This window comes from Austrofundulus limnaeus, unplaced genomic scaffold, assembly GCF_001266775.1.
Source record: "Austrofundulus limnaeus strain Quisiro unplaced genomic scaffold, Austrofundulus_limnaeus-1.0 Scaffold145, whole genome shotgun sequence".
NCBI lineage: Eukaryota > Metazoa > Chordata > Actinopteri > Cyprinodontiformes > Rivulidae > Austrofundulus > Austrofundulus limnaeus.
Genome location: NW_013952547.1, coordinates 1,086,933 through 1,101,192, shown reverse-complemented (window position 1 = coordinate 1,101,192; position 14,260 = coordinate 1,086,933). Strand labels below are relative to the sequence as shown.

At 38.7% G+C, this 14,260-nt stretch overlaps 1 protein-coding gene across 4 annotated transcripts in view; it reads right to left on the bottom strand.

Annotated features, from left to right (window-relative positions):
• The window catches only part of abr (ABR activator of RhoGEF and GTPase), a 131,531-nt gene that overhangs the window by 40,272 nt on the left and 76,999 nt on the right, over window positions 1-14,260 (bottom strand). For all 4 annotated transcript variants that reach the window (XM_014016459.1, XM_014016460.1, XM_014016461.1 and 1 more), the window contains 10 exons: window positions 14,095-14,202; window positions 11,731-11,791; window positions 8,068-8,120; window positions 6,755-6,895; window positions 4,777-4,898; window positions 4,485-4,653; window positions 2,867-2,986; window positions 2,595-2,670; window positions 2,242-2,346; window positions 837-911 (listed from right to left, as the gene is read on the bottom strand). In XM_014016459.1, coding sequence (XP_013871913.1) covers window positions 837-911; window positions 2,242-2,346; window positions 2,595-2,670; window positions 2,867-2,986; window positions 4,485-4,653; window positions 4,777-4,898; window positions 6,755-6,895; window positions 8,068-8,120; window positions 11,731-11,791; window positions 14,095-14,202 — 1,030 coding nt within the window. The remainder of the gene's footprint in view (window positions 1-836; window positions 912-2,241; window positions 2,347-2,594; window positions 2,671-2,866; window positions 2,987-4,484; window positions 4,654-4,776; window positions 4,899-6,754; window positions 6,896-8,067; window positions 8,121-11,730; window positions 11,792-14,094; window positions 14,203-14,260) is intronic.

The following is a 14,260-nucleotide window of genomic DNA, read 5'->3' as shown; positions in this document are numbered from 1 at the left end:
ATCCATCGATACGCTTCACTACACACATTACCTACAACCTCTATCAGCAAACCCACCAAACATCCTCACACACACACACACACACACACACACACACACACGCACGCACGCACACATGCACGCACACACACAGAACCAATCTTCCTTTGTAAACCCATCCGTTCTCTGCACTCCATCAAGAATCAAACAGGCTTTCAGAGCTTTCCGATCCATTAACCAGAAAATGTAATGAACCAGCGATCACCTAAAGAACCGAGGACTGTCATGGTGATGAGGGAAAGAAAAACAATCATAAAAAAATAAAAAAATAAAAAAAATCATTTCTCCCTGCCCCGTTCTTCCCCTGATATTTGATATCTGAACTGGTACTTGTGCAGCCAACGAGCACAAAATGTACCGGAGCTGCAGCTGTCCGTCGCTGACAGGTCTGAGGCTGTCCGACATCAGACTCTGCAGAGAACAAACACAACAACGGCTGCTTCTGCACAAAGTCGCACACAAAGGAACGTTTGTGTGAAGCAGCTAATCTCAGAATGGGCAAAGATGAAAATAAATAAGTTAAAGCACATCTGGCTGCAGTTTTAGTTGTTTTTTATGTGCCTGAAGAGTTGTCTTTTCTTCTAGGGGGAACAATGAAACTCCTCTTTTGTCTTCTGAGACACATTATTTGTCCTTCCGCTGCAACTTTTCCTTCATRGTGSAGAAGATTAAAGCTGCATGTTCAASTGCAGCCACTGGATCAAATGTTTTGCTGACAGACATATATGCACAGGAGCTGGACTGTGTGTAAAACTGTGGCTTATAAAAGAACATTTCTAGTTTTCTGGCCGACTCACTGGCTGACTCTTTGAACCCTTGGGCAGAGTGGACGATCACATGAAGGAAGCCGTACAGACCGGGAGTCTCCTCGTCTGGAAAACAAAAACACAGACGTGTTAGTCTGAGCAACATGTTCTTCATACTTTAAAGTCTGATTGCTCATAAATCAATGCAGTACACTGACATACATGATGATCTCATGACGGTATCACCATATGCTGATAGGAGAATGACAGACGAAAGGAAAAAAAAAACGACTCATCTCATTAAGTTACATTATACTTGCAGATTCAAGTTCAATCATTTCGGCTGCAGCTGCAAAAAATTTGCATTCGATTGCAAGTTTGAAACACATCAAAAGAATTTTCTAGATTTTCTTTARGAAAACTGTCAGAATTGTGATCCCTGGATATTGTGTTAGACGATTTACTGCTGCTGAAAACCATCTTTTAAATGAAAGCAATTCTTCATGATAAAAACTTCAAGCTTAAAGCAGAACAGATAGTCTTTTTGGACAATTCAAGGTAGAATACAAAATAATGAACTCGTCTAAGAACTAGGACCCATTGAGAAGCAGAAAGAATTAATCAGACTGAAAGGAACAACCTTAAAGGGGCAATATCATGTAAAAATAAACTTTTTTGAGTTTTATATCATGTTATAATGTTATACTCTCATAAAAACATGACCAAAGCCTTGCTCAGACTCATTCATGCATGTTTCAGAAATCCTGCAGCGTTTTTAGGAAGCCATGCTGAGGAGCAAAACGACAGGTGGGGACCAGAAACGCCTTTTGGTACCAGAAACGCCACCTGGGACGTGTCTTTAAGCCGAGCTTCCTCATGTCAGAGCAACCCGTCCCCCACCCACCCATGACTCCTGCAGGCTCTCGGGTGAAAAACTGAAAGTGAAACTTAAACTGTCTTCTGAGCTCCTAACTCTACTTCTCACTCAGTGAAGCTCTTTTCAGATTAAAAATACCTTTGAGGAAATGTATTTTCAGAAGCCAAGTAAACTGCATCATAGCAGCCACTTGAAATGCATCAGATGTCAGAATCATGACTCAAATGAATGCTTTACACAAGKACAAATATATTGAATGCACTGAAACCCTCCTGTCACCTCGGAGGACATGCATGRGTTGTCTCTGTGTGCATGTGAGAATCTCAGCGCATTTGAGGAGCTCAGAGTGGGTCGGCCAGATGGCTTTAATGCCACCCCCCTCAGCCTCAGAGAGGAGTTACAACATGGAGATCTGAAGCAAAAACATATAGAAGCTGAGAGTCGCACACTGAAACATACTGCAGCCTAGATTCATCTCCTGTTTTTATTATGAGGTCAAAAAAGCACAGATTATGCAAATAATATGAATTTTAAATCAGAGGAAGCAATGGTTTGATCCTTTGTGTGAGTGTTTCTTACCGTCTTTGTTACTGGTGACAGGAATGTTGTGGACAGTTCGGAGTTTGAAACAAGAGCTGGTCAGGACCTGAAGCTCAACAGAACTTAATACACAAGCCTGGAGATCTGAAAAAAAAAATAGACAAAGCAGGATTAATTTTTTTAATTTCTAAACATGTTTCACACAGATGGAGCAGTGGTTAAAGCTGATGTTTCTCAGCTTTTCTGGGTGGGTGGATGGATGGATGGATGAATGGATGGATGGATGGATGCATGGATGGATGGATGGATGTGTGGGTGGATGGGTGATGGATGGATGGATGTTGGTTTTTCACGCAGTTATTAAAAGAAGCAGAATTTAAACCCATTGTTACCTTTTTTCTGGAGTTTCTGGATGCTTTCCCTCCACTCTGACCTCTCATAGTCAGACGAGAGGAGAAACTGGTAGCTCTGCACACAGAAAAAAGGGTTTAATGAATAAAAAAGGTGAAATTTTATTCATTTATTTGTTATTTTTTAATGTCAAAAACTAAAAAAAAAAGAATCAGAAATGTCAAATAATCTCATGCTGTAATCTGAAGCACACAGGTGAACTCTTGTCTCCCTCTAGTGGTGACACTGGAGCACTGCAGCAGGACGTCYGTACCTTTCCATGTTTGTTGTGGATGCGGAATGGGATGGTGGGGGAGTGCAGGAGCAACCAGGACTCCTGCTCGTTCATCTTCTTCCTGAGACGGTCSACGCGGCTCTGACCCTTTGGTGCTTTCTGTGCAAACACACACAAAAGGAATGATTCAAGCARAGAAAATGAAAAAATAAAAAGGAAATAAGTAGGACTTAAAACAGGTGTTAGGCAGAATACTTCCTGCTTCGAAAAACAACATTGTTTATTTTACTTTGTCTTATAAGATTTGCATAAGTAATATACTGAACAAACATGAAGCGCACAGGATGACAGGGATAATAAATTACAATAAAATCCATTAGAATTACATTTTATTATGGAATAACTTAATTTTTATTCATTTTCTATATTTAGACATTGAAAACTTAAAAGCGTGCAGTTACAATTCAGATCTACAAGAGTTAAATGAGCTTTTATCCCAAAAAAATTATACTTTAAAGCTAAAARTGAACAAAAGCAGCTTTTCACACACTTACTGGGACGAGTACAGAAAGTTGGTGGCATTTATTTTGTGCGTACATCCCACCATTTTTATGTTGACCAGCTACAGTTATTAGTTTCTTGAATAATAAATGTAAATTTTGTCATTTGCTGAAACTTGTCTTGTTTTGGAAGGAAGGCTGGAAAAAAATTAGCGGTGTCCTAACTGCAGGGGTCTCTGCTSTCCGTGTCAGGATATTAAGAAACAAACAAAATCAAAGCTAATATTCTCAGCCTTCAACAGGAAGCCATGAGTCAGAGTCTCCCAGACTACAATCAGCTTAATCTCTCCCTCCGCTGTAAATACCAGCCCGGAGTGGGCGAGGGGGACGTTGTGAGTGGGAACAACAGGAACTCTGGGCTCCTGAAGTCTATGGGTGGGTGGGGACTACTTTAAAGTGTTSAGAGCAGAAAACAACTATTTTAACCCCAATAAGCTACTTCAATAAAGTTATTTAACCTTTCTTAACATTTCAATATAAAATTATTTTATAGGCAGCCAGATGATTCCATTATTTCTCACGGCTATCTTGCTTGTGGTCGCTGTCCTTTCAAATTAAAAGTTGAGTTTATATTTTGTGTCTATTTTGATGTTTTACATATAATCACATGATTTAAAAAAAATGAAAAATAAACTGAGGTAACTTCTTTCTCAGTTAAACACCTTACAAGAGCTGTGCATAAATGTCTAAGTGCTGAAGCAGTGTTGTAAAAAGGAGAGGGTCAGAGCTGGTTCACAACAAATTAGGACTGAAATGTTGATAGAGAAAACTGAAAGTTGTTGTTCTGAGATGTGTCTCAGATCAACTCGTTTTGAGGCCGTCTCTTTACATCCAAACGAGGTGCTTCACAAAATGTATTTAAGGCCTAAAAAAGTGGATTTTGCATATGTCTATTTAAAAACTTTTAGTTTAAATGATGATAAGCTCTAAGGAACTCTGGAAAGTCCCGTTCTGAGATCAAGAAGCTAAAGAATCCTTCAGGATTTGGACTGAGACACTGAGCTCGCTCCAGATCTGATTAAAACCTACAGTAAGAGTTTCCAGGATGACGCTGGCTTACTTAAGGACAACAAATTTATACCTAAAAGCAGGATTACCTTCTCTTTCTGTATCTCGTTCTTTAAAACCGAGATCTTCATCTTCATCTCTTCGATCTCGTACTCGGGCAGGACCTGGATGCTCGGGCAGGAGTCGGCCTCGTCCAGAGTTTGGAAAGTTAAATCTGCCAGAGGGATGTACCACTTGCACTCGTACTGCTGCTGGCGGCTGCAGACGGACACAGAGAGGAAAGATAAAACGTTCCACCAARCATCGAGCTTTATAAAGACGTGCAGTTTCTCACTAACACACGCTCGGATGCTTCTGGAAGCCTGGATCAGGCGCACTCACCCCGCAGATGTCTTCTTCATCTTGGCGCAGAGAAGCAGGTCGGTGAAGAGGAAGACGTGTCTGAGCTTCCTGGAGCTCTCCGACACTTCCACCAGAAACCCATCCTTCACCAGCTGACGGGCCTGGAGACGAATCAGAGAGGAATTCCTGCTGAGCCGACCGACCAGGAGCTTGTTTCAAATATCAGGAGAAAACTACAGCTARACCTGAATTTACCCTCTGCGTGACGATAAAGGGCTTTTTCTGTTCTATGCTACTATTCCAACTAGAGTGAGATTAGATGAGGACAGACACAATAACAATACTGTTTAGGCTTTAGAGCAGCAACACTAATGCCGAATGAAACACCAACATGACGTTCTGTTAAGATGATCATAAATAAATGAGTTGAGTCGAAGGAAAAGTTCTAGATTTACTGGACTGTCTGCGTTCCAAACCTCACCTTTGGTCGGAACATGACCATCAGTCTGTTTGCACAAAGTTTTACCACAGGAAAACTATTTTTTACTATTTTTCYATTTGAAATAGTCCCAAACTTTTGCTCTTTTTGGTGTTTTTATTTCTGTTTTTTTTCCCCATCGTTACTTTTCTTATTCTTCCATCACATGCAAAAACAAGGGCTGCGTCCCAATTCAGGGGTTCCACATTGGCCACAAGTCTGCCAGTGTCGGCCGAACAAACAGCTGTGAAATAAGATGGTCTGAAGATGTTTGCCTCATATCACATGCCTTCAGTTGCCTTTTCATGGTATAACTTCATAAAATTCTGTTTTATTAAAACGTTACTAAAAAAAACCAGAGTAATTTTGGTTTAGCTCCTATGACGGAGTATTAGGGCCACACAACAAGAATTTTTTATTTTTTTAAATTACGACAATGAAGTCATAATATTCAGACATTAAAGTTGTATGCATATAAAATCATAATATTATGAGAATAAAGTCATAATATTAAAAGTCATAATATACTAAAATCAAAGTCATAATATTATACCCTTTACACGAAGAAGCATGCAGTTATCACTGCATTAAATGAGGAATGTTGAGCAACTTGTAAGTTGTTCTTTAGCATTGCTTAAAATAAATAGTTAATCTTTCAGCACATTAGCATCAAATTATCAGTAGCAGGACTTGGAAACTGTGCAAACAACTGTATGATAAACTGAAGCATATATTGACAGATGTAGTCGGCACGTAGCTAATTTGGATGTAACCATATTATTCAGTGACCCAAGTCATCACAGAATACTTTATAAACATGACTGTCCACAGAAGGTGTGAGGAAAATGAGGAAATGAGGTAAGGGAAATGTAAGATTATGACTTCTTTTTCATAATATGTATTTTTTCTCATAAAATTACGACTTTAATCTTGTAATATTATGACTTTGTTGTAATAATAATAAAAAAAAATCTCGTGTGGCCCTAATACTCTCGTAAGCTCCAGTATCAGTGCTTGTAATTACATTTTATTTAGCATCTCACTGCAGCATACATGTCATCAGCTAAGTTGTGAAACTTGCATTTAAAAGCGAATACTTTGGTCTGTGATAAATTCTGACATTTCTGTAAGTACCACATATGTCTATGTTTAACTAAAMAAKTTAGAAACTAAAGAAGAAAAAAGWGGGGTTTGGGRTTAAGAGATGAATYAACCAACAKTTATTACAATTAGTGCCGTGTGATGATGGCATTTTCTTTTTTGCGACACTAACATCAAGCATGCATGTGAGCCCAATGATGGAAGYCAGTTCAGAGCAGCCAACCCTAATGTTATGAACTTGTTTAATCACCTGAAACATCYACATAAACCAAAGTATGAGGAGAGCCAGAAAATTCAGAACAAYGCCACAACATCGGCAACATGCAAGTGCAATTATCATCCAGTCATTGTCACATTATTATTTGCRAAATACCACAATTAGTTATGGGCCGATATCGTCCAACTRTACCCGAAGCACAACTTTCCATTCTAACCCACCTCTCCTTTGGGTGTAGTGACCGCGGTCCTGCGAGGATCAATCTCCTCGTTGATGGAGGAGAGGAAGTTCTGAGAGATCCGCAGAGCGTCCTGCAGGAGGGGGAAGTCTGGGTGGTCTTTAGGAGTGTGTTTCAGCAGGTCCTGTCCCAGGAATACAAGTGGAAAGGTCACTCAGCTGTTTTGTTCAATTCACCAATAATCTAATAATCACCTCCTTGAGTTTGGATTTTTAATTTTAACCATGTTGTACTTCACATTCTGAAGACTAAACCAATCAATAAAAAATTTCTCTTGTCAATATTTCTGACTTTAAACGTCTTTGTTCATGCAAATTTCTGTTCCTACTTGGAAGCACAMTGGTTTGCTCTATAGGTGAACTGTATTGGATAAAACAAGTGTTATTTGAATTAAAGGAGATGTACAGTATCATGTTTTTAATTCCATCTTTTTCCCCATTTAAATCTTTCAGTTGAGGTTTATATAAAGTGGAACTGCAATGCGTTGGTCTGAATTCCTCCTTATTGTAACTCCACAAGCCCCTCTTTCACCCCTTTTCTGAGAWMTGTCTCAGATCAACTCGTTTTGAGGCTGTCTCTTACCCCACCCACCTCCAACCTCCATACCGGTCTATTCTAGTTTAGAAGACGTTTATGACTACATAGCTGCACAGAAACTTTCTTTTTTTAATAGATTAATTAAAAGATGTCAACAAGGAAAAACGTGTCCATCCAGCCTTAGATGTTGGAGCCAGAGGAGAATAAGACCAACAAATTATAGTTGGTAAGTCCAGACCTTATATACAAGTTCCATCGCAAGTAATTTGACGTAATAGTTCTGAAAACTTCTAAAAAATAAAGAAAACTGAACGGGTTGAAACATATGACCCAAGCAGAATCMAAAGATATCTACGCCGCACCAGGAGAAACTAAATTCATCTTTTCTGCCACCTAGAGACTAACGCCTAKAAAAGTGGATTTTGCTCATATGTCCCCTTTAAAACAGGTTTCAGATGTAGATAAAAGCTGATATATTACTTGGGTCTCATGTAAAATTGTTGCCAAAAAGGTGACCCACTAAATCATCAGTTTTTATCTCCACTTGTGTTGGATTGATTGCTTAAAAATAACAGGAGAAATAAAAAACTGGGTTTTTATTTTCAACCTGCAGGTTTTTATGTTCAGTGACCAATCAGACACAGTGATCCTACAGAGAACAGAGGAAAGTTTTTTCTTTTAATACTCCATCCAAACCTACACTCCCACTAATATCAAAGATGTTTCCACAGTTTGATCCTTGAACAGAGTGTTACTCACATGAAGGACCAGGGTGCTTCTGGTGACACGGTCGATCGGCTTGTAAAGGAGAGCTGTGGGAGAGAGAATACACACTCACCAAGTCAGCCTCTGTTTTTACACACATATGCCCCAGTCCTACAGCTCAGACAAGAACACACACACGCCTACTCAGAGATAAACACTGGACTCCTTGTCCGACACACAATGATGCTTCGGTCCTCAGTAATCAAAAGAAGAGTCTGCGCTGGGAAAATWCTGCAACTGAGCACCAAACTACAGCAGCTAGGCTTTTCTCATGTACAGGTTTGCAATAATAAACATAAAATGCTACACACAGATTCAAACAGTAAAAAGCTAGAATGGGACAAGGCGAGATACAAAGTGCAGGAAGTCTGCCATGTGCTTGTGCCACTACTCTCACATCTCAAACTCGGGGTCGGCTGAGGTGGTTCGAACAGCGACGACGACGGCTCCAGATCAGAGGCTCCCATGCATATGGCGAAATGAAAGCCGGAGAGAAAGTAGATTGAAGCCGACGTGGAGGAGAGAGGGGGCAGCAGCAATGACAGATACGTGAGGTTAGGTAACACAGATATGTGAGGTTGGTACCTGTGAGGTTAATTTTAGGGTAAATGGTCAGGGTTAGGATATAAAATTTCCAAAAAATGAATGGAAGTCAATGGAAAGTCCCCACGAGGATAGAGAGACATAGTAGGTGTGTGTGTACAGTTCTGTATTCACATCAGGAACAGGTCCTTCAGGGAGGATCAGATGACTTTAGGTAACCTTGTATACAACACAGGTYCTAAGTGTTTGTGTAAAAGTGCTTCAGAGATCTGTTACATATTAGTACATCGGTTTTACTGATCGTGTCCTTGTTGGTGCTCCGTATCTGACCCTGACCTGATCTTTGAGAATGTAATTAAAAGCAGACATCCTCTGAGCAACGTGTTAATGTCAGCTGACATGCTTACAGCCTGATGTTGAACCAGTGTGATCATCTCCATGTTGAACAGTTTAAGTGATGATGATTATCAAGCTCCAGCAGAGAGCGATGGGAACGTCATTCATTTTTGCACACTGTCAAATAGTGCTGGGCAGTATACTGGTTTAGTTTTCATAATTCTATGTATTTTCTGAGTACAGACATAGTGGTTTCCATAGCCTGAACACATTCGGGACGTTATGTCACACACGCCAGTCAACTGTTTCACGGGGACACTTTCCCTCGCAGCACTGCTATGGGRATTAGCAAATGTTGTTGAAGRAGCTTCTCAATAACTWACAGCAGGTGGTGATTTTGCTGCTTATARTGACTGATGTTAAAAAATAAGAAAWTAAAAKKKKWRTTTRSCCATRACTGAATSTTATATARGCCTCTTCAGTGACGTAGATTTCATGCACGATGTAAATGTTTGGATACGTTAACGTGCTTCTATTGTGAAAAGTCTGAGGGACATCCGGGGGGTGGTTTTGTGTCGGAGTTGAGTTGATGGGTGCACGGAGGCTGAGTCTTCCTTTATTAAATAACATAAAAKGATAGACCCGATAATGATCTTTGATCAACCTTCTTGAAGACCGTACAAACGACCAAATATCGTGACACCTTTAAAATWGTTGAAAATACCGTGARTTAAAATTTGGATCATACTGCCTAGCACTACTGTGAAATAATCACAGGTTCAAGTATATACAGTATCTAAACTGTAACAGAGCGAATAATTTTAACTTATGCTCCAATAAATAACTTTATTGAAATACAATTAAAGAGCAGWTAAAGCCAAAATACTTAAAGGTATTATCTGACTGGGCTGAGGTGTGAGTGTTGTGACCACACCAGATGTGATATATCTCTTTTTTTCTCTTTCTCTACCGAATCTGTACTTCCTACTCTATGTGATCTATGTCATTTGTGTCTGGTGTGAGCTTTTACTGCTGTGAGACTCTTCTCCACTGTCTAAATATTGCATTAGCATAAAAAATACAAATTCAAAACTCTTCAAGTACATCAGTCAACAATTATTGCACTCCAAGCAGTCCTTTGCCATATGAATATTGCGCACACTGATACTGCAACAYTATTTTCACAATATTATTGTGCAGCCCTTACTGAAACCATTCTTATGTTTTAGTTCTGAAATTAAATAACATAAAACAATTTAGTTTATTGGTCTAAATAGCAAAATGTTTTCCATTACAGAAATAAACTCATGTCACCATAAATAAAGCATTGATTGAAATGATCAAAAACAAAACAAAAGCTGCACAATATATCWAATTATTGATACTGCAATATCCATGTGGCTAATATCAATATCATATATACATTTTTTTTCTTCAACACTAATATTGTAACATCACGTTTCATAAATATTGTGTATTTCAACTTAATTCAACTAACTTGTAAATGTTTTTTTAGCTCATGTCTTGTCAAAAGTTATGRGACATTACAAATGATATGAATACATTATAATGAGCAAAACAAAACACAGAGGTGGGTGAGGAAGACAAACCCCTCTGAKACAAAGACGGAGCGATTAAGTGGCTGTAATATAAAATTAATCAAGGGAACTGTCCTGGGTGCTGACGATCCTGGACTGCTGAGGGAATATGACAGTAGTTTCAGGCTGCTGTATGRAATCATACAAACCACAGAAGCACTCTAACTAAAAATACAAAAAAGGCTAAAGACTATGATTGAAACAATCGCTCTAAGTTTAGACATTTGTCATGTTCAACACAAATGAAGAGATAATTCACAGYTTCATGCTGCTGAAAACTGAACTTTCAACCCGACAATAATACAGTTACTCATGTGACCATCGCTGTATAAAACCCCAGGTAAATTCTCCAAACTGTGCAAGTTTACAAGAGTAAATCATGCATACGGCAGCCCTGCTACACAACAATCCTGATCCTTTAGTTTCAACTATAAAAAAGAAAACAAATCTTTATCTCTTCTAAACTCTTTAAAGAAACACTAAAACAGAAAAGGCAGTTATAAGTCCAAGCAAACAACTTTCTGATGATTCAAAATGAGTGAGTTTTATCACCTTATCACCAAACAAATATAGCTSTGAAACCATCAGTAAGCAGTCAATATGTCAGAACAAATATCAACCAGCAGCAAAACTCTTATTTTAAAAYTCAACATAAACAGTTTCAACTGGATTGCAGAAAAAAAAAACATATAAGATAAGAAAAGTAACACTTCCAGGTTGTTCTCATCCAACATCAGCAGTGGTTAAAACGCAGACGTTACCGTAAGTACAGTTACAACACAGCCTGAGGACCAGAAGCACCTCCATATCCCTCCTCTCCTCTTCTGACGCTGCTCTCCTGCTCACTGCCTCCTCTCACTTACAAGCAGCGCGAGCCAGAGTGAGAGAGGGAATCAGCACAAGTGTGTGAACGAGAGAGAGAGAGAGAGAGAGAGAGAGAGAGAGAGACAAAGAGAGAAAGAGAAGGTTCATACATGCTACTGTCTGCTTTCTGAAGCCCACTGCTGCATTCACAAGTAGGATGGGCTGGATTCTTAAAGCAGCACAGACAGGACTGCATGCCCACTCACACATAGACACAAACAAACAAACAAACAAACAAGCAAACAAACAAACAAACAAACAAACAAACAAACAAACAAACAAACAAAGCAGGCTTGATGCACACATACAACCTCACCCTCCATTGAAGTAGTTGTGGTGCAGTCTTTGGAGTCTTTAGGTCCTTTTACTTTCAGGTTCTGAGAAAACCAAAGAAATAAATGATCAGTTTAAATTCATTCACTCCTGATGAGCATCAAAGTTCTGTTTAGCACCACTACAGGTCTAGTCAGTACCAACATGTACTAAGGCGAATTACGAATATTATCAGTATGTGAAGTAAATCTGATTTTGACAAAGCTGCGAGCGTTAGGTGATGATATTTGACCCACGAATGTGTTTATGTTCTGAGTTTAGTTAAACTAACTCATCCAAACATTAGAAAGCTGTAAAATGGATCACAGACAGTTTGGATTCAGACTAATCTGACCAATCGAACACATCATGTGACTCTAAGATCGCTGAAGCACAGGTCTTTTATTTTGAAAGAATTTTAATCATATCAACTTGATATATGACACAATTAYGATGTTTATAAAACAGCTAAATGCTACAAACAATGCAAAGAACGGATAATCTGAACAGCTCATGATCAACGTGAGGAGACCATGATGGTGATGCTTTGCTGGTGTGTGTGTGTGTGTGTGTGTGTGTGTGTGTGTATTTTTAGCACCGTATTGACTGAGGCTCAGCTGGAGAAGACAAACTGAACATTATGAGGCTTGCTAGTGTCGGCAGCAGCTTGTATAATGGTCTCTGTTCATGCACACAGTACAACAGTCAGGACAGCAATGCAAAACATCTTTAATTAAATATTTCTGTGATCTTAGTGCAGTAATGAGGTTACACACTGCAATACCGTGTGCACACTTATGAGATAAGTGATTGGTTGTTGAATTAATTAAAAGACTTTTTGTTTTTAAACTGAAAAAGTGACTGTAAGTGTTTAAAAGAAACTAAATGCTTGAAAAGCATATTTTGTTTTGGCAAATCCAAACTTTTAAATAATATCTGACCTGTTGCCGATGGATCTCTGGTCACTTTGAACACATAAAGAGTTTAACYAACAGCTGATCTGATCAGAGCCGGAGCAGAAATGATTGTGGTCGTCTTCAAAACGACTTCGCTCTCCAAACTTTCATCGCAGCTCACTTCATAGACCTTCATACTGCTCTCATTTCTCATCATGTAATGTGTTTTTTTTTACTGCGGTAACAAGCAAATATGAATAGCAACTGATGAACTAGCAAAGAATATCAGCATTTTTCTGCCAAATTAACCATTTATTGGCATGAACCATGACATATTGTGYAGATGAGTCATTTAAAATCAGTAAAAGCACTTTAGGAGTTGGTCCTCTCAGATTATTTCTTAGCTTGTGCGTATGGTTTGAACAGACAAATAGCAAAGTGAATTTAATTCCCTTAAAACAGCTCAAATCTTAACATTAGCTCTTCATGCAAACACTAATATTTAAACATTTAAGCTACTGTTAGTTTCACAAGGCACGGTTAGTTTGGCATAAATATTTAGCAAAATACGTAAAAGACAGCAGGGGAATAGCTAKAGCTAGCTGCTGCTGCWAKACAAGCTTCAACATAATGACAGAAATCTATGTTAGTAACCAAGATTGATGGTTGTCTACAAGATCTTTAAAAATAATGTTCAAATGAAAAGCTACAGAATGTTGTTTTAGGACAGCAGCAATGCACTTATGTCTTGACACTGCTAGGACTAGCCATTAGCTCTTCAAATCAAATAGAAGTAAACTATTTCCCCAAGCTGAGGTCGCTCACAGAGCTACCTACAACAGGTTAGATACTCATTGTTRGTAAACTTTAAACAGAATCCCATTTTATATTAACCAAAACATCCCTTTAAGGACYCAAATCCTCAAGATTTCCACAGTTTAAATAAAAAGACATGTCTCAATATTTATTTTAAAGGCATGATGGACCAATTTAAATAACTTCTGGTTTTAGTTGAGCAGCTTTAGAGACAAAACTWGCTTGTAAACAGAGGATGGTCGTGTTTAACTGCTGTGAGTTCCAACTTCTCTCTGATTTCCAGTTAATTAAAAACATCATAACAATCAAACTAACATTAACATACTTCACATCAGTTCAAATGACCAAATATGTATCTTTTTGCAACAACTATGTGTTGATGTAAAATGAGCCATAAGTTGAGAACATATTGCTTTCCTCTCACTATAAAGAGTAAAATGGCTCATGCAGTTTCTAAACTTTTATCTGACGTTCCTCAAAATAATTACCATCTGTGTGAAAGAGGATGTTTCCCCTCGCTCTGCTGCCCTTCTGAACTGCCTTTTATTTGCGTTTTTTTACCTCAATGAATGGATTTTGTAGTTTATGGAACTTGAGAGACTAGTTTAATGTAAAGTTTGACATGTTGTGCCTTTCATCACAAAGAATGAACTGACCTCAGAAATCTTCTGGAACTGGATGTTGGCTTGGTTGCATTTCTCCGCCGTCTCCACCGCGATCTTGTAGTTGTCCACAAAGGCCTTGTAAACTCCCAGCTGACTGGCCTGCAGCGAGGAAGAGGAGACAGAGTGGGAAATAAAAAAAGAGTCTGGAAAATGGAGA